Source organism: Sus scrofa, chromosome 14 (assembly GCF_054392235.1).
Source record: "Sus scrofa isolate SSC_HxYL_T2T_F1_AM1 chromosome 14, Sscrofa_HxYL_maternal_Yorkshire_Landrace_v2.0, whole genome shotgun sequence".
NCBI lineage: Eukaryota > Metazoa > Chordata > Mammalia > Artiodactyla > Suidae > Sus > Sus scrofa.
The window spans coordinates 94611076-94630417 of NC_139396.1; the positions used below are offsets into that span (position 1 = coordinate 94611076).

The following is a 19342-nucleotide window of genomic DNA, read 5'->3' on the forward strand; positions in this document are numbered from 1 at the left end:
GATGATTGGCTGATGAGGGTCACGTGCCCATCCTGGACCAATCATGATGGTCAAGATAAGGAACTCTGGATGCTCTGGACCCATTGGCGCCCCCCTGGAGCTGGAGCAGGCGGTCAGCTCCAACCTCTAACCTCAGGAAGGGTAGTTATCTAAAGAGACACTAGACAGCAAACAAAATTTACTGGAAATCTTGCTACCCTTGCCAGAAGTCATTTCTTGGAATCCCTTGCTTGGCAGAGGATGGGACTGCAAATAGACCATGCATTTGACCCAGGCAGTTTTTTTGGTTTGTTTTTTGTACTTCAAATTTTACTTTATTTTATTTTTAATTCAAGTGTACTTGGTTTATAATGTTTCTTCCTTCAATTTCTGTTGTATAGCAAAGTGACATGAACACAGTTCCCTGTGCTATACAGTAAGGCCCCATTGCCCATCCATTCCAAATATGACCATTTGCATCCAAAAGCCTCGGACTGCCTGTCCATTCCACTCCCTCCCCACACACCCCGCCAGGTAGTTCTTACTGAACTAGCAGCAAACATACTGATTTGCCTGCTGTGCACAGGACTCAGGCCTGGGGGAAGGAGGTAAGCATGTTAAATTGCCCCTGCCTTCAAATTGCTTATCATCCAACTGAGGAAGATAAGACAAATACACATAAAAAATAATGCACAGAGTTTCCTGGTGGCTCAGCAGGTTAAGGATCCAGCATTGACAACTGCTGTGGTTCGGATCGCTCCTGTGGCATGGGTTCGATCCCTGGCCTGGGAACTTCCACATGACACATGTATGGCCAAGAAAAAAAAAAAAACTGAGCAGCACAGTATTTGCAAGTACATGAGTGACTAAGAAAAGGGAAGGGCCTTAGCCTTGCCATAGGTTGGCTATGAGCTAGTCATTCACTGGATTTGGTTGGAGCTTCCTTATCCATAAACTGAAAAGGTGAGTTAATATTTGTCCCATATTTCCTGAGCTGCAAATGTGATTTACAGAAGAGGTGCCAACTGCCATTTCTTTTAGCAATCACAAACACACCCTGGAGTCAGGATCACTGCTCAGGGAGGGATCAGGAGCTGCACTGGGTTTGACAGTGACCCCTTGTAAAATGCCTTCAGGGAAAGAGCCCCCCCAAATCCATCAATCCCGCTAGCAGCGTGTGGAGTGTCTGGTATTTAGCGTTGTCCTGACATCTCTAGGCTGCTTTTTCTGGTCTCCTCTCACCCTAACTCCTTGGGATCCTATTGACCTGTGCTTGTAAAATGAAAGGAACAATGGAGAGCTGGGGTCGACAGACCACTGCAGGAGGCTGGAATGGGGCAGGGGTCTGGCAGAGCTGCAGAAGTGTGGGCCGGCCCCTGAACCCTGAGGCCCAGGTTCCTCCAGGACCTTGAGGCAGCTGAGATCATTTTCACTTACCCTGCTTGAAAACTTCTGGCCTGGGTTCTGCAAAGGTGTTGCCTGAAACTTGACCCCTTCCTGCATGAAAGGCTGAAAGCTCTTACCTGTTCTGTGTTGACACTGACATCAATAAACAGGAGATCCCTCACCATCATCTGGGACTTGAGCACAAGAACCTGCTTTTACTTAGGCCTTTGATTCAACTGAAAATGAGACTTTTGACCAGGCTGGCAACTGAAAACTTTCCCAAGCCATTTTTTTTTTTTTAAAGTTATGATGAAAAGCCAGTGTAAAACATTAATTAAAAAAAAAAAAAAAAACCATCCAAACAGCAAATAAATTAATTAAATAAAAATGTTGAGGAGTTCCCTTTGTGGCTCAGAGGTTAAATGAACCCGACTAGGATCCATGAGGATGTGGGTTCAATCCCTAGCCTGGCTCACAGGGTTAAGGGTCCAGGGTTGCCATGAGCTGGACTGTGGGTCGCAGACGTGGCTTGGATCTGGCGTTGCTGTGACTGTGGTGTAGGCTGGCGGCTGCAGCTCCAATTCAACCCCTAGCCTGGGAACCTTCATATGCCATGGGTGTGGCCCTAAAAAAAAATGTTGAAACGGAATAAAAAGCATCCATAATTTCAACCTAGCATGGTGTTCACTTTTGTACTTATTGTTTCCCTATGCACAAGTGGTTTATAGTTGTTTACCAGATGGACCTTTTTGTTATCTTCACTAAAGAACAAAGCAAAACAAAGTCAAAGCTGCAAGGAATCACAACATTGTAGATCAATGATACTTTAATTTAAAAAAAAAACATTTAAATTAGCCATTAAAAAGCTACAAGGAATCATGGGTATTGATGTAGCTGTTCCTGATGTGCTAATGTCTTACTCTGACACTGTCCTTGGGAACCCTTGTCCTCATCTATCCTGGGGGCAGTTTTAGCCAAAGGGTATGAATTTGGGCTTTGGATTCAAAATCTGGTTCTGCCACTGCTGGCTGTGTGCTTGGATGAGTTACCTAACTGCTTCCAGCCTTTACTTGTTCATCTATAGAATGGGCGTCATAATAGTACCTACTTCAAAGGTGCAGAAGAAACCTATGAAGAAAACCCTAAACTGATTTGAACAACCCACAATATCAGGGTCAGAATTTCCTGCAAAGCTGTGACCCATGCTTTTCAGCCTTCTCCTTTGGCCTCTTTCTTCTGGACCATAAAAACAATTTAAAAACAGTGGCATCGTGTGGTATTTCCACACGGCGGAATATACTGATTGATACGTGCTACAACATAGGTGAACCCTGAAGAAAGAAGCCAGCTATAGGGGACCACATATTATATGAGTTCATTGATGTGAAATGTCCAGAATAGGGATATCTCTAGAGACAGACAGTAGATTGGTGGTGGGTGGTGGACAAGGGGGTCTGGGAGGAAATGGGGAGTGACTACTAATAGGTTCAGAATTTCTTTGGGGGATGATGAAAAATTTCTATTGATAGTGGTGATGGGGATTTCCTCTCATGGCTCAGTGGAAACGAATCTGACTGGCATCCATGAGGATGCAGGTTCGAGCCCTGGCCTCACTCAGTGGGTTAAGGATCCGGCGTTGCCATGAACTGTCGTGTAGGTTGCAGACGCTGCTCGGATCCTTTGTTGCGATGGCTGTGGTGGAAGTCAGCAGCTGCCCCTCCAATTGGACCCCCACCCTGGGAACTTCCATATGTTGTGGGTGCGTCCCTAAAAAGACAAAAAAAAAGATAGTGATGATGGTTGTACAACTCTGTAAATATACTAAAAACCACCAAACTGCACTTTTTTTTTTTTTTTTTTAAATGACTGCACCTGTGGCATATGGAGGTTCCCAGGCTAGGAGCTACCTGCCAGCCTCTGCCACAGCCATAGCAGTTCTGGATCTGAGCTGCATCTGTGACCTATGCCACAGATCACAGCAATGCCAGATCCTTAACCCAGTGGGCAAGGCCAGAGATTGGACCCACATCCTCATGGATATTAGTTGGGTTCGTTACCACTGAGCCACACAGGTAACTCCAAGTTAGATTTCTTTAAGCTACAGCCAGAGGCTCCTGAGTTCAGTATTCTTTACTAGGGAATGAATCCCCCAAATACCAACTTGCCCTCCCTGAGCCACGACGGAAACTGAGCCACAACAGGAATTCCCAGACTGCACTTTAAAACGAGTGAATTCTGTGCAATGTGAATTATTTCTCAATAAAGATGTTTAAAAAAAACAACCAGCAAGTTCCCTGGTGGCCTCGAGGGTTAAGGATCTGGCATCATCACTGCTATGGCTTGGGTAACTGCTGTGGCGTGGGTTCAGTCTCTGGCCTGAGACCTTCTTCGTGCTATGGGCATGGCCAAAGGGAAGAGGGGGAAGGAAAAGCAAAGCAAAAAAGAAAAACAACCAACCAACCAGCATTATAACTGCTTTCTATTTAATGAATAACAAGCAAGTCTGCCTTGAATGAATGAATGGGCCGCCACCCATTGTGATAAAGCAGCTACCAAGCATTTATTGAGCTGTCCTGAGTGCCAAGGGCAGGTGTAAAGAATCCTAAGTGTGGTTCTTTCCTCAAGGAGCTTGAGATGTAAGAACCGAGATTCAGTGCGAGAAGTCTTTGGTTCATTCACAGATGCCTTTAGCATCCTCATTCGTTCAAGTATTTGTTGTGTTCTTCCTGTGTGCCAAACACCATTCTAAATGCTAAAAATAGAGCAGTGTGTCAGAGCCTAAAGCTTGGTGGAATCAAGTACAAAGCTATCTCAGCTTAATACAAGAGAAGATTGAAAAAAAAATCACGACCTTAAAAAAAAAAAAAGCTCAAGGGATCCGGAATAACCAAAACATCTTGAAAAAGGAGAACAAAGTGGGAGGACTTTCACTTCGCAGTTTCAGAATTTACTACAAAGCAGTAGCAGTCACGACAGTGCAGTACTGTCGTAAAGATAGACATATGGATCAGTGGATCAGAATTGAGAGTTCAGAGTGTCAATTACATCTCAGTAAAAAACTGGCGAAGAAAGAATTAGAGTTCAGAAATAAACCCATACATTTATGGTCACTGGATTTTTTGATAAGTGTGCTAATATTCATCAATGAAGGAAAGAATAGTCTTTTCAACAAATGGTGCTGGAATTTGACAGTGGCTATCCACATGCAAGAGAATGAAGTTAGGGAGTTCCCTGGTGGCCTATCAGTTAAGGATTCAGCATTGTCACTGATGTGGCTCCAGTTCAGTCCCTGGCCTAGGAATTTCCATATGCCATGGCACCACCAGAGGGAAAAAAAAAAAAAGGATGAAGTCGGACCTCTACCTCATACCATGTACAAAAATTAACTCAAAATGGATCAAATATCTAAATGTAAGACCTAAGACTATAAGACTCGGGAGGAAACATAGGTGTGAAACTTTGTGAACTTGGATTTGGCAGTGGATTTTTAGATATAACAACAAAAGAAAAAAAATAAATTGCATTTCATCAAAATTAAAAACTTTTTTTTTTCTTTTTAGGGCAGCACCCGTAGCATATGGAGATTCCCAGTCTAGGGCACTCGGGGTCAAATCGGAGCTACAGCTGCCGGCCACAGCAATGCAGGATTTGAGCTGCGTCTGTGACCTACAGCACAGCTCACAGCAACTCCAGATTCTTACCCCACTGAGCGAGGCTCTGGATTGAACCTACAACCTCATCATTCCTAGTTGGAGTTGTTTCCACTGCACCATGACGGGAACTCCCCAAATTAAAAACTTTTATGCTTCAGGAGTTCCCGTCGTGGCGCAGTGGTTAACGAATCCGACTAAGAACCATGAGGTTGCGGGTTTGGTCCCTGCCCTTGCTCGGTGGGTTAACGATCCGGCGTTGCCGTGAGCTGTGGTGTAGGTTGCAGACGCGGCTCGGATCCCGAGTTGCTGTGGCTCTGGCGTAGGCCGGTGGCTGCGGCTCCGATTCGACCCCTAGCCTGGGAACCTCCATATGCCTCGGGAGCGGCCCAAGAAATAGCAACAATAACAACAACAACAACAACAAGACAAAAAAGACAAAAAAAAAAAAAAAAAAAAATGCCCTAGGTGTGACTGAAAAAAAAAAAAACCCACAAAAAAAAAAAAAAACTTTTATGCTTCAAAAGTCACCATCAAGAAAATGAAAAGAAGGTGAGACTGTGAGAATCAGAAGTAAATTTATCAGATTTTAATCGACTCTGAAGGAGAATGTGTGAGGGCAACTAGGGTAAAGAAGGCCCGATGGTGCGTTAATGCTTTGGCATCTTGCCTGTGGCCACCTTTCTTGATGCTGTGGTGGTCTCGGCATACAGTCCCATCATCTTTCTCTACCCCATTGAGGTTCACCCCAATCATTGCACATGTTGGTCTTGAGGGATATAACCATGCCAAGCCAGTTTACTGTTACGTGAGCAAGAGGGACTTCTGTTAAAAACACCCCCTGGGTGGAAACCACGCAAGTGTCCAGTGACAGATGCATAGATGAACATTTGTGTACGCATACAGTGGAATATCATCCAGCCTCAAAAAGGACTGAACTACTGATACAGGCTACAACGTGGATGAACCTTTGAGGCATTACACAAAGAGAAACAAGCCAGACACCAAAGGACAAATACTGTATGCTTCCACGTACATGAATAGGCAAATTCATAGAGATAGAAAGAATAGTTGTTGCCTGGCTCGGGGGGTGGGAAAAAGAGAGCTACTGCTGAATGGTTAGAGTGTTTCTGTTTGGGATGATGAAAAATTTGGAGAATAGTGGTGATGGTTGTATAGTGCTGTGAATGTGTATAATGACAGTGAATTGTACACTTTGAAATGTGGTCCATTTTACCTTATATGTATTTTGCCACGATTTAAAACAATCCCGGGAGTTCCTGTCGTACTCAGTGGTTAACGAATCCCACTAGGAACCATGAGGTTGCTGGTTTGATCCCTGGCCTTGCTCAGTGGGTTAAGGATCCGGTGTTGCTGTGAGCTGTGGTGTAGGTCCTAGACACGGCTCGGGTCCCGCGTTGCTATGGCTGTGGCGTAGGCAGGCGACTACAGTTCCCATTGGACCCCTGGCCTGGGAACCTCCATATGCTGCGGGAGCGGCCCTAGAAAAGGCAAAAAGACAAAAAGAAACAAAACAAAACAAAACAATCCCTTAGGGGATCACTGGAGTACTAGACTAGGTGGAACTGGTGTCTGGCTGTTGAGAAAGAAACCCGAGGCATGGGATGGACCTCAGATGTAAGGTTTTCTCCAAGTGGAAATGCTGTTTTTATTCTTACTGTAAAGTTTTCCATAGGGATAACAGGGTAAGGAATTAGAGAAAGGTGGGTAGGGCCTTGTACTTAAGCCTGTTGCTTCTGTCTCCCTGTAGTCAGGAGTGAGCGGGACTGTGTGAAGCTGTCTGGGAGGTGGGGACGCTGGGCTGGGAGGCAGGGCCAGGTTCCTATGGGCTCCGCATGGCTCCTGCTTTCTGGCCGAAAGTGCAGTGCGGTGGGGGAGGCGGGTGGGGCGGACCCTGTCGAGAAGCAAGCAAAAAACCATGGGGCCTCCCTGGATCACTTGAATCTGATGTGATACTGTTGTCTCCCTAAACAGAAAAGGGAGATTTCATTGCCTTGGATCTTGGCGGTTCTTCCTTTCGAATTCTGCGCGTGCAAGTGAATCATGAGCAAAACCAGAATGTTCTTATGGAGTCGGAGATTTATGACACCCCGGAGAGCATCATGCATGGCAGTGGAAGCCAGGTGGGTCCCCACTCCCTTCCCATCAGCCCCTGTGGCCCTAGCATCAGGCCCTAGGGTACGTCTTGGAACCAGACCCCAAAGCAGTGGTGTGTGAGGAAGGACTCCTAGGCAGAAGGGTGCGACCGCCTGAAGGGACCCCATCGTAGGAGTAAGCTGGAGGATGGGAGAGGGCTGCTGAGACCTTGAGATGAAGGGTATGCAGAGGAGGCCCAGCAGGTTAAATGCAGTCATTCCCTAAGGATTCTGGGGTTGGTTCCCCAGTAGGGGGCGTAGCAGAGCCCTTGGCCGAAAACACTTCTTGCAAGTCATTGTCCTCCTCATCCAATTGACCGAAGGCCCAGGCCTCATATGTTGTAGCTCTCACCTTGTGGGGTGGCAGGAATTTGAGTTCACAGCCCCAGGGCTCGTGTGACAGGCTTCTGGCCACTCATCTCCTATGAGTCCTTGGCACAGAAAGCAATGAGGGCAGGGCCTTGCCTGGAAAGTCACCATCCCTTCCTCTTACGCTCATAACCCCCGCCAGCGGAAGGGCTGCCTTCCTTTGCTGGCCGTGGGCCGTGGGAGTGCTCAGAAGGGCCTCTCCATCCTCCCCACCCGCTCCCTCATCTGGTCATGGTGAATGGTGGGATGCAGGCTCACTGAGGACCCTGGGATCAGGGTGTGGGCAGTCCCGGTCAGGTTTCAGTCCATTCTGGGTCCTCTAAGCCCATCGTGGGGGGCTGCTCCTTACCTTCCTCTAGATGTCTCGCCCCTCCTGTTTGGAGCTCGCCTCCTGAGTCATGGCTGCTCTCAGCGTATGTACTCAGGGCTTGCTAAATACTTGCTTTAGGGAGGGTGTGTTCATGGCAAAATTCATGACTCAGTACTCAAGAGAACATGTGTATTCAGGGCTGGACTTGGAGATGAGACCCAGAGCCTTCTCTTCCTGACTCTGCTTTGTTCATAAATGAACATGGGTGGGACTTGATGCCAGCTCTCTGCCTTTTCCTCGTATGACAGAAAAGGGCTGTTCCTGGCCTTTAACCTGCTCCCGGGGGTTTCGGTTCAGAGCTTTTCAGACTGTGTCACAGTGAGCATTGAAGGGGACACTGTCACTAGGACAGATGAGCCGCATTTCAGCCAGCCACCAAAACCCGTGCATCTCTCATCAATGGCGCTGCCTGGAGGTCGCCCCGTGTATCCCTCTGTTACTGGGCTGCAGAGACTGGCTCATTCATGTAGCGCGGGCACAAAGGCTGCCAGCAGGTCAGGCTCCATCCTGCCCTGTGGTTACTGTGTTGCTCCTGTTTGCAGGTGACCAGCAGCCTCGAGTTGGCATCCTGCTCTTTCCTTTTGGCAACAAGTACTGACCTGTCACTCTGTTCCCCGTGGTCCTCAGGTTGAGCCTCCTTGCCTGCTGCCTTCCCAATCAGGACTCTCTCCCTGTGCTGCAGACATTCCTGTGTGCTTTGGCCTGACCTGACCTTTTAGCAGCAGGGTTTGTAATTTGAGGGGTCTCCCCTCCAGGTGCACAGTTGCTGAATCACTTCAATAGCACCTGCCTTCTTACTGCTGCCTTGAGACCTTTCTCCCAGCCTCTGTCCCCATCCTTCCCAGCCCCAGGATTATTTTGCTTCCTGCTGTTTCTTCCTCTCTTCCTCTGTGCTTTTGAAGCAGAGAAAAGATGGTGATGATGATAATGATAATGTATTATAGCAAGTGTATTATTGTAGTTATGTCACTGACCTGAGCACTTTATATGGCTTCACTCATTTAATCATCACAACAACCCTATAGAGTAGGTATTCTTTTTTTTTTTTTTTTTCTTTTTTTGCCTTTTCTAGGGCCGCACCTGCAGCATGTGGAGGTTCCCAGGCTAGGGGTCTAATCGGAGCTGTAGCTGCCGGCCTGTGCCAGAGCCACAGCAATGCCAGATCCAAGCCACGTCTGTGACCTACACCACAGCTCACGGCAACACCGGATCCTTAACCCGCTGAGCAAGGCCAGGGATCGAACCCACAACCTCATGGTTCCTAGTTGGATTTGTTAACCACTGTGCCACGATGGGAACTCCTGGAGTGGGTATTCTTCTTCTCATTTCATAGATGAGAACATTGAGGCTCAGATGTTAAGTAACCAGCCCCTCAGGTCCTACAGCTCTTAAGTGATGGAGCTAGAATTTGAACCCAGGCAATCTGGCTCTAGATGTTGCAGTTTTAGCAACGTGGATTGCTTTTGGGCTGGGTTTTATCTTTGTTTTCAATTAATTTATATTTTTATTTAAAATGTTTGAGGGTGTGGTAATATAAAAGATTGTGGGCAAGGAGGAAGTTCCAAGGGACTGAGGAAGAAAAGGGTTGGCAGTTTTAAAATAGAGATGAATGAAACAGGAACCTCTTATCCAGAAGTTTGGTGTGAGGTTAGCAATAAGTATTGGCAGACCATTTTTCTGAGATCTTTTATCAACCTGTAGAGTATTCTAGTAAACCAAGGGCCTCATTTTGCCCACGATGCAACTCAGACTCACAGACTATGAGCAGTACTGAATTCTTGGTTGTGATCTCATCTTCTGTAATGTGCAAGAATTTTTTATTGGTTTTAAACCTTTTATTTGAAATAGTGTTTAAACTTACAGAAATGTTTTAAGATAAGCACAAAGAGCTTTTTATGCCCTTTATCCAATTTTCCCGATTGTTAACTTTTAGCTTTACCCGTCTTTTGCTCTACACACACACACACACACACACACACACACACACACACACAGTATCTTGAAAGTTTCAGTGCAATTTTATTTTTTTATTTTGTTTTAAAGGAACTTGCGAACATTATATTTAGGTAGGACACCCAATTTAAAACAAAGTATACATACAACAGAAACATTGTAAATCAACTGTACTTTAATAATAGTAAAAATGACAAAACAAAAAGCAAAATACACAGGAAAATATGCTTTTGTAGAATTATGATTTGTTCAGTGCAGTTTTAAGCTTACTCATTTCAGAAGCGTAAATGCAACCCTCTAAAAACATCACTTATTTACTTTTGGAAATTTTGAATAATAAATGTGTAGGTTTTTAATTTTCATCATGGTTTGCCTTTTTCAATTGGAAAGACTGCCTGTGGGGGGGCGGGTTAAAACATATGAGCATGTTGTCAGGAAAAGAAAAACAAGTTTCGACACTAACGTTTTTTGAGGCTGGATAGGAAACTTCCCTTCCTGGTTGGTCACAGACATGGCTTAGCCCGGCAGTCACTTCCTGTCTTCTCGGGCAGGCTTGTCACCCTTGGGTTGTGAGCATTTCCTTCTTAGCCCTTTTGGGTTGGTGTGTTTGGCCTGAATCAGGGGGCTGGTCACAGCACCCGTCACTGCGACTGCATTTCTGTGGCCGAGTTCTCCCTGCCTCTTCCTTCCGCCCAGCCCTCTCTCCTGAGGGCCTGGAGCCTCTGCATGCAAATGACGTGGGGCCAGCGGATGGGCTTAGTAATGGGTTTATGTCACTCAGAAATGTAGGTCGCAGGAAGCTTAGCTGGGCTTCCCCAGGGAAGGTGGTCATGTGTCTTCCTAGTCGGAGTTGCCACTTCAGCTATAGTCTGAGTAATAGGGGCTTAGGCTCCCAAATCAAGCAAAGTCAGACTCTAGAGCTGGGGCAGGGACTTCTGGGGAAGGATGGGCACAGGAAGGATCACTTCCGGCCTCCTCTCAGGAGACACGGCTGTGATGGCAACAGTGACCCTCCAGCCTGCAGAAGCCCCTCCCCCAGCCTGGCCCAGCTGCCTGGGCTGGGGGGCTGGGGGCTGGGGGGGTGGGCCCCTGGCTGGACTCTCCTCCACCATTTATTTGACATTTTGTTTCGGTTTCCTTTACTCCCTCAGTCTGTCAGGGAGTCTGGACAGATCAGCTAGGAATGAGTGAGCTGTGGCCTTGGTGAAGCTGCCTCTTTTTCTCCTCGAACCATAGCCCCGTGATGCTAATGGTCTAGTTTTGTTTAGCTTAGTATTGTTTTGGGGGGTTTTTTGGTGTTTTTTTTGGGGGGGGGGCCACACCCATGGCATATGGAAGTTCCTGGGCCAGGGATCAAATGTGAGCTACAGCTGCAGGTGCGGCCATTCCAGATCCTTAACCCCCTGCACCAGGCCGGGAATCCAACCTGCACGTCCACAGAGACTGAGCCGCTGCAGAGATAATGTGAGATCCTTAACCTGCAACCCCACAGCAGGAACTCCTATTTTGTTTTGTTTTTAAATTCAATCTGGAATCAGAAAGCTGTGGATTCTGCCACATGGTCCTCGTGTCCTTCCTCACGCGTCCCTTGTCTGGTCCCTTATTCTTCCATAGCTCTTTATCCCAAGCACCGCTTTGCCTCCCCCCGAATCCTTTTAGATGAGGAGAGAAGAGGAGGAGAGCAGAGGGGACATCTGGGAAGAAGTGCCCTGCCCCCATAGGTCACCTTTTCATGTGAGCTCTCTCCCTGGCACATTTGTTAAAATCAGACCTGAATAAAATAAAACTTTCAGTTTAAGATTAAAAAAAAAAAAAAGATACCCTACACAGAAAGCCTTTGGGCAGTTGACCTTGTCTGGGAATGTGGGCTGGGGTTGCTGCCTGTGACAGTGTGGTTTGGCCCTCTCAATACTGCCTTCTGGGATTCAAGAAGCTCCAATAGCTGTGTCAATCTCACGTAGAAGGAAGGTCTAGTGTTAGGACAACCATGTGAAAAAAAAAACGGAGGTTACCTGGATTGTGGCATGGTTGCTAAAAGAGTACATACATATGCTTTGGTTACATTAATAGAGGTATAGAGCTAGGGGAACGGGAGGTTCTTTGTTTAACTAAGCTTCTTTCTTGTTCAGGACACATGTAAAATACTATGTTTGGGTTCCGGATGCATTTTAGAGAAGAGGAGAGATACTAGCGAAGTCAAAAAAGGTTGCTTTAGAGGTGGTGAGCCTCCCATCACTGACAGTATTCACGCAGAGGCTAGGGAAACAGTGTTCTGGATTCTTTCTAGTAGATTCTAAGATGTGTGTGCAGATCCCAGCAACATGTTGTAGAGCAGACAAGCTTAACTTGCAATCCTCTAAATAAATTGTGGTGTAGTCACACTGTAGAATACTGTGCAGCAGTGAGAACGAGTAGCCTACAAAGACAGGTGGCAACGTGGATGACACACCCATGATGCAGAGGAAGGGAAGGCAGACACCAAGGACTGCACACTCTTGGCTCTGTTTATACATAGACAGTTGGGAAAAACTAGTGAGAACGCTGGAAGTCAGAGTGGCTGGCGACTGCCCTTGGGGGATTGGGTGGCAGCAGCAGTGACTGCATGAGGAGGGTGTTTGGGTACCGATGACCTTGTGTTTCTTGGTCTGGGAGCTGGTGACACAGGTGGGCGCAGCCTGTGAGAATCCAGTGAACCCTACACTTAGGATGGGTGCACTTTTTTGGTATGCATGTTATGCTTGAATGAAAAATAAGACGTCAATAGCCTGAAGATGATGACATCACTCCAGTGGCTAGAGCCTGTGGAATTGCCCTTGGAGCTTCTGGAATTGACAGAGTGAGGGAGATGGCGATGAGATACACAGACGAGGCCAGATGACCACTCCACCTGGGTGGCTGCTGCTGCTTCATGGTCTATGTGCTCTGGGGGATGAGCTCATTTTCTCTGATTCTTAACATTTCCTCAGCACCCAGATACTCATCTTAGTGACCACTGAGAGGCCAGTTCCGTGTGAAGGGTTCAAAGGCTTCCTAAGCCGTGTCGGCCCATGGGGCAGGCTCTTTGCAAAGGACTCTTCTCTGCTGGTCACACAGCGTGGTTCTTTACACAGGCTGCCGGGCGCCTTGGTGATGGGCACCGTGCTCCTTTCTGGGGGTGTGTGTGTGTGTTTGTGTTTGTGTGTGTGTGTTGGGGGAGCATCGTTTACTTTTTTTCCTGAAATGCTAGGCCCCCTTTCTCCCTCCTGACTGCTCTCTTGTGCTTCCTCCAGCTTTTCGATCATGTCGCCGAGTGCCTAGGAGACTTCATGGAGAAAAAAAAAATTAAGGACAAGAAATTACCTGTGGGATTTACGTTTTCTTTCCCTTGTCGGCAATCCAAAATAGATGAGGTAAGACATGCTGGAAATAAGGGGCTCCACAGAAGCCCCAGAGGGGAAAAGTTAATGAAGCCTTTTTCTGGACTCCTTTTCTCTTTTGCTTACAGTATGGCCTGTATGTCTCTCATATATATATATATATATATATATATATATATATAAGAAACATTTGTTTTTTTGTTCTTTGTTTTGCTTTTTGCTTTTTAGGGCTGCGCCCATGGCATATGGAGGTTCACAGGCTAGGGGTTGAATTGGAGCTGTAGCCACTGGCCTACACCACAGCCACAGCAACAATGCCAGAGCCGAGCCACATCTGTGACCTACACCACAACTCATGGCAACGCCGGATCCTTAACCCACTGAGCGAGGCCGGGGATTGAACCCGCAACCTCATGGTTACTAGTTGGATTCGTTTTCTCTGTACCACAATGGGAACTCCTATTTAAGAAACATTTGTAGAAATTAATGTAAGGTCATGATATCATGTTTACTTTTCAATTACTTTAGCTATTTATGTATTTTTGGAGATGAGTCATGATGTTTGTGGCGGTCAGGCTGAGAACCGTTTTTTAAACTCAACTGAGCGAAGGAAAACAAAGTAGCTTTAGGGACCTTTCACAAGGCTTGTTGTTGGTGTTAATGTTTCTCTTGGGTTTTGAGAACTGAGACTTGATAGTCACACTTTCTGGGCAGCAACAGGGTAGGACATCCCCCCTCCCACCAGAGGGTCTGGTGGCAGTGAAGTGACAGTGCGGGCCATTGCTTGCTGGTTCATCAGTGGCTCTGGATGGCATGCCATCCTTTGTGGGCTGGACCGGGCCCTGGGAGAGAGCTGCATTTGGGCAAGGCTTCCTCCCGAGAGGGTGCCGTCTTCCAGGGAAGAGGCTGTTGCAGAAGTGGAGGGGCAAGTCAGAGCAGATGTGCTGGCAGAGGAGGAGCCAAATGTGGGGCCCCACCCACTGGCCTCCCCCGCCCCCCCTTTCTCGGAGGAGTTCCTAAGCCTGGAATCCTGCCTGGCAGGAAGCCAATGAATCACAGGCTCTACTTACCCATCCTGAGGCCTGTGTCCACTCCTCCAGGCTGCCTGGGTCCTCAGGATTGTCCAAATCCAGACCAGCTGCCGTTTTCCACAGATGAGCTGCGTGATCCCGAGAGGAGTTGGGGAAAATGCCCACGAGGAAGCAGGAATAGGATTGCTCTCCTGATTCCTAACCCACGCTCTTTCCACAACATCTGAGGCTTTGGGGGTCTGGGGGTTGAAAGGGAGAAAACAAATTGTTAGGAGGCTTTTGGAACGCCTGGCTCAGCTGCAGGCTGCTGCTGGCCCTTCCCTGTATGTCCTGCAGGCTGTGGGACTTTCAGATCTAGGGGCAGGCTCCCCATTCTTGTGTCACCCCACAGGCTCTATGGCCAGAACAACAGCTTGTCCCAACCCTGCTGCATTCATAGCGAGTTCCTCCATTCAGAGAAAAATAGTCAATCGTAACAGTTATTTTTCTTTTATAGTATCTTCGATTTTTAGAAAAAATACAGAAGCGATATGTGAAACTATTGAAATAACATAAAGGTGTAAAGCGAAAGGTAGAATTCTTACCCTTATAACAGTCTCAAGTGAATAACCCTTGCTTATCTGTCCTTCATGTTTCTCCATTAGTGTTCAAACAAAAACGTATCATTTTGTATAAATAGCAAAATATTGTCATTGCTTACAAATAGGGGTTAAGTTCCAAAGTTGGGGAAGAGGTGTGAATCATACATAGTCAGTGGTATCCTCTAATCTCAGGACCTGGCTCTCCGAAGTTCAGTAGCCAAGAATTATTTTAGCGTTTTGTTTCTCTTCCCAATTTGGCTCTGTCAGAAGTCCCTTGGGGCTGTAAAAGCCAAGGTCTGGTTTGAAAGTACAGAAAAGTGATCAGGTAATAATGGGATTTCTTTTGCTCTCTCTCTCTTTCTCTCTTTTTGGCCTCGGTGTACAGCGGCTTGATAGAGGATCTCAGTTCCCAGACCAGGGATTGAACCTGGACAGCAGTGGTGGAAGCCCTGAGTCCTAACCACTGTGCCACCAGGGAACTCCCCTGTTCTCTTTTTATATGAAGTCTGGCTGTGCAACTGACATCAGTTAGATTTGCACGCTGGGTGGCACTTCAGCGCTGGCCTGCCACTTAAATGTATGCAAGTGTGAACTGCAGGTTTTTTCCCCAGGGCAGCCCCCAGAGAAATCCATCGGGTGGATGGATAAACAGGAGAGGGATAGTATGGCTATTAACCAGTGTGATCTGGAGTGAGCTTTTTGTTCCTTCTGGCTTTGTCACTGCCTTTGAGCAGACTCCCTAGACACCTGGGGCTTCTGGAGGCCTCCCAGCCCTCAACCAGCCCCATCTGCTCTCCTTTGCAGGCCATCCTGATCACCTGGACAAAGAGATTTAAAGCAAGCGGAGTGGAGGGAACAGATGTGGTGAAGCTGCTTGAGAAAGCCATCAAAAAACGCGGGGTAACTTCTCTCCAGCCACTGGCCTTGGCTACTGGGAAGTGGGGGAGGTGTGGGGCAGCCACTGGCCTTGGCTACCAGGAGGTGGGGGAGCGTGGGGAGAAGGCTGTGACCAGGGCTCTTTCGAGAGACAGTAGTGCATGGCCTGAGGCTTCACATGGTGGGGCGATCTTGAAGACCCAGGCAGATGAGCAGTGCTGATTCCAGGCGGAGCATCTCTAGGTGCTGCCCTGAAGAGCCAAGCCCTTGGGTGGTGCACAGCCTCCTTCCCACAGGAAGGCAGCCTGTGTGTGCAGCCCACGTGGTCATGTGCAGCCTTCCGTGGTTACACTGACTGCAGCTGGCACACAGATGCAGTGCGGTGGTTTGCAGAAAGCTGTGGCTCTGTGAGAAAAATCCACCCTGAAAAGGATCTTCAGCCAGATAATCAAGGAAACCTTGCTATTTCCATAATTTAATCGTCCCACTCGAATCTGGTGAATCTGAGTGCCAGCAGTAATGTAGGCAGCACCCCCATGGGGCGGTGGCAGCTGTGAGGACAGGAGCCTTCGTACCATGCTCTCTTTAAGGCTGGTGGTCTCTGATCCATGTGTGAGTGGACGGTGACACCCCCTTCTCTCCATCCAGGACTATGATGCCAACATTGTGGCTGTAGTGAATGACACAGTGGGGACCATGATGACCTGTGGCTATGATGACCAGCAGTGTGAAGTCGGTCTCATCATTGGTAAGGTTCACCCAGCCCCCATCCCTTCCTGAAGCCGGTGTTTCCAGAAGGCACCGAGCCTTGGCGTGGTTACAGCTTCCCACTGCGTCTCTCTCTCTCTCCAAGGTACCGGCACCAACGCGTGCTACATGGAGGAGCTGAGGCACATCGACCTGGTGGAGGGTGACGAGGGCAGGATGTGCATCAACACCGAGTGGGGGGCCTTCGGGGACGACGGGGCCCTGGAGGACATCCGCACTGAATTTGACCGGGAGATAGACCGGGGGTCGCTCAACCCTGGGAAGCAGCTGTGAGTCCCACCCTTTCTTATTAGCCATATGTGAGACTTAGGAGACACTTAATGAAAGATTTGGGGTGGGAGACGAGAGGGGCAGGAAGCTGGGTAGTCACTAAAGGAAAAGCCCATCAAATGTACATTTAATCCCGTCATGGTGCAGCAGAAACAAATCCGTTAGTAACCGTGACATTGCAGGTTCGATCCCGGGCCTCGCTCAGTGGGTTAAGGATCTGGCATTGCTGTGAACTGTGGTGTAGGTTGCGGACACGGCTCGGATCCTGTGTTGCTGTGGCTGTGGTGTAGGCCAGTGGCCACAGCTCTGATTCGACCCCTCGCCTGGGAACCTCCCTATGGCACATGTATGGCCCTAAAAAAAAAAAAAACGAAAAACCTTTTTTTGGCTGTGTCCATGGCATGTGGAAGTTCCTGGGCCAGGAATCAAACCTGAGCCCCAACTGTAACCAGAGCTACAGCAGTGATAACACCAAAACCTTAACTACCAGGCCACCAGGGAGCACCCAAATGTGCATCATTTGTCACTCCTTTGGGGAGATACACAGTTGTGGAGTCGGTAGCTTTGGTTTTTTGTTTTTGTTTTTATGGCAACACCACAGCATGTGGAAGTTCTGAGGCCAGGGATTGAATCTGAGCCACAGCTGTGACCTACACTGCAGCTGTGGCAATGCCAGATCCTTTAACCCACTGTACCTGGCTGGGGATTGAACCCCCACCTCTGTAATGACCCAAGCCACTGCAATTGGATTCTTAACCCATTGCACCGTGGTGGCAACTCCGAGTCTGCAGCTTTAAGAGCACATTTTAAATGGTTCTCTCTGTTGAATTACACAGTGATATTGTCCTTGTAAGACATTTTGAAAATTAAAAGCACAGAAACATTAGTGGAAGGCATTTCTAGAGAGTTCCCATCATGGCTCAGTGGTTAACAAACCTGACTGGTATCCATGAGGATGTGGATTTGATCCCTGGTGGTGCTCAGTGAGTTAAGGACCCTACGTTGCTGTGAGCTGTGGTGTATGTCACAGATGTGGCTGGGAACCGGCGTGGCTGTGGCTGTGGCTGTGGTGTAGGCCGGTGGCTATAGCTCCGATTGGACCCCTAGCCTGGGAACCTCCATATGCCTTGGGTGCAGCCCTAAAAAGACAAAAGACAAAAAAATAAAATAAATAAAAACGTTTCTACATGCTGTTGTCACTAGGGCTGCCTTTCACAGTGGGAGAGGCCACTCGTCCTCTGGGGTGTATGTGGCTGTTTATTCAGCCCACATTTCTTGAGCACTTCTGATGTGCCCACTCTGTGCTAGGCTCCAGGGGTACAAAGTAGCACCTGGAGTTCCCTTCTAGAACTTAAAGTCTGGCTGGGGAGTCACACATGCAGATCTCTGTCGCATGGAGAAGTGGGTGAGAGCCATGTGAGTCCGTGACCTTGGGGAGACTGGGGAATAGAAGAACGCCTTCCCTGTCGTGCGTGGGCAGATAGGTCAGAGCTGATAAAGAGCATCACATCAGACGTCTTGGGCAAGAGCGTTTTGGCCCTGGAGAGCTCTGGCTATAGAAGTATGAGTGATGTTAATCAGGCTGGTGTGGGCATTGCTTCCTTTGAGTTTCTTTCCTAAAATGCATGCTAATATTTCTCGGAGATGCTCGCAAGCTGCCAGCATCCTGATCCCCCTCCCGGCAGTCTTATCCTGGAATTGGATACTGTCCTCATGCTGAGAGATGTTCCCTGACCCTGTTGGCTTAACAGCTCTTATCCTATATCAGAGAGACATTATGGCAGGAAGTATTGATCATGTTGAAACCTGTCATGCAAAAGATCCCCCAGGCTGGCCAAATGGGCTTTCCACTTGAGTTAATGGAACTGCGTAAATGGCCAGCCTGCCTCCCCTGGGAGGGGTGATGGTGAATAAATGAGGTCTCACTGAGAGAATCCCAAGTTCTTCGACCAGCCTTGAAGATCTCCTTTGCATCCTGAATCTGAAGCACCAGTTTGGTTCTAAAAAGCCCCAGCTCCAAAGCTCTGATAGCCCAAGGTTTTTTTCCCCTTTTGTCCATTGACCTAACCCCCAGTTCTAAAACCTGACTCCGGCAGACATGAGGCTATTCACCGTGCCTGTTTTTGCATTTCACTGGAGATTTGTGGATATGCTTGATTATAGTCCTGCCTCAGGCGCTTCTCCGGTTATTCTATGGTGTGTGGCATATGCACCACATGACATCACTGCAATCAATCCTCAACGCTCCACATTCCCAAGCACATGTGACCCCAGGGTTTCAGATAAGAAATTTTGTACAGTCTCTTAATCAGAAGTCACTGATTATCAGAAGTATAATCAGTCTCTTAATCAGAAATCACCCAGTGCAGGTAGGGCAGTTACCTGTGATAACAGATGTGGCCCAGGCCTTTGTCTGTTTCCTTAGCTCAGTGTAGGGATCCCACATGACTTGGGTAGAATCCTAGATGCTCTGCCATCCATTTTGACATAGTTCTGAATTTCTCTAAAGGCCTGAACCATATGATTAGGCTGAACTGTGAACTGGGCTCACAGTTGGCTTGCAGTAAACTCTTTTGGAATGGTGGGTGGATGGGGGT

At 47.8% G+C, this 19342-nt stretch overlaps 1 protein-coding gene across 8 annotated transcripts in view; it reads left to right on the plus strand.

The window, feature by feature from the left end:
- The window catches only part of HK1 (hexokinase 1), a 122996-nt gene that overhangs the window by 73023 nt on the left and 30631 nt on the right, over positions 1 to 19342 (plus strand). For all 8 annotated transcript variants that reach the window (XR_014825499.1, XR_014825497.1, XR_014825498.1 and 5 more), the window contains 5 exon segments: positions 7011 to 7159; positions 13133 to 13252; positions 15636 to 15731; positions 16356 to 16455; positions 16561 to 16744. Coding sequence is in view for 4 of the 8 variants with exons in the window: in XM_084992579.1 (XP_084848705.1) it covers positions 7011 to 7159; positions 13133 to 13252; positions 15636 to 15731; positions 16356 to 16455; positions 16561 to 16744 (649 nt within the window). In the remaining 4 variants the exon portion in view is untranslated.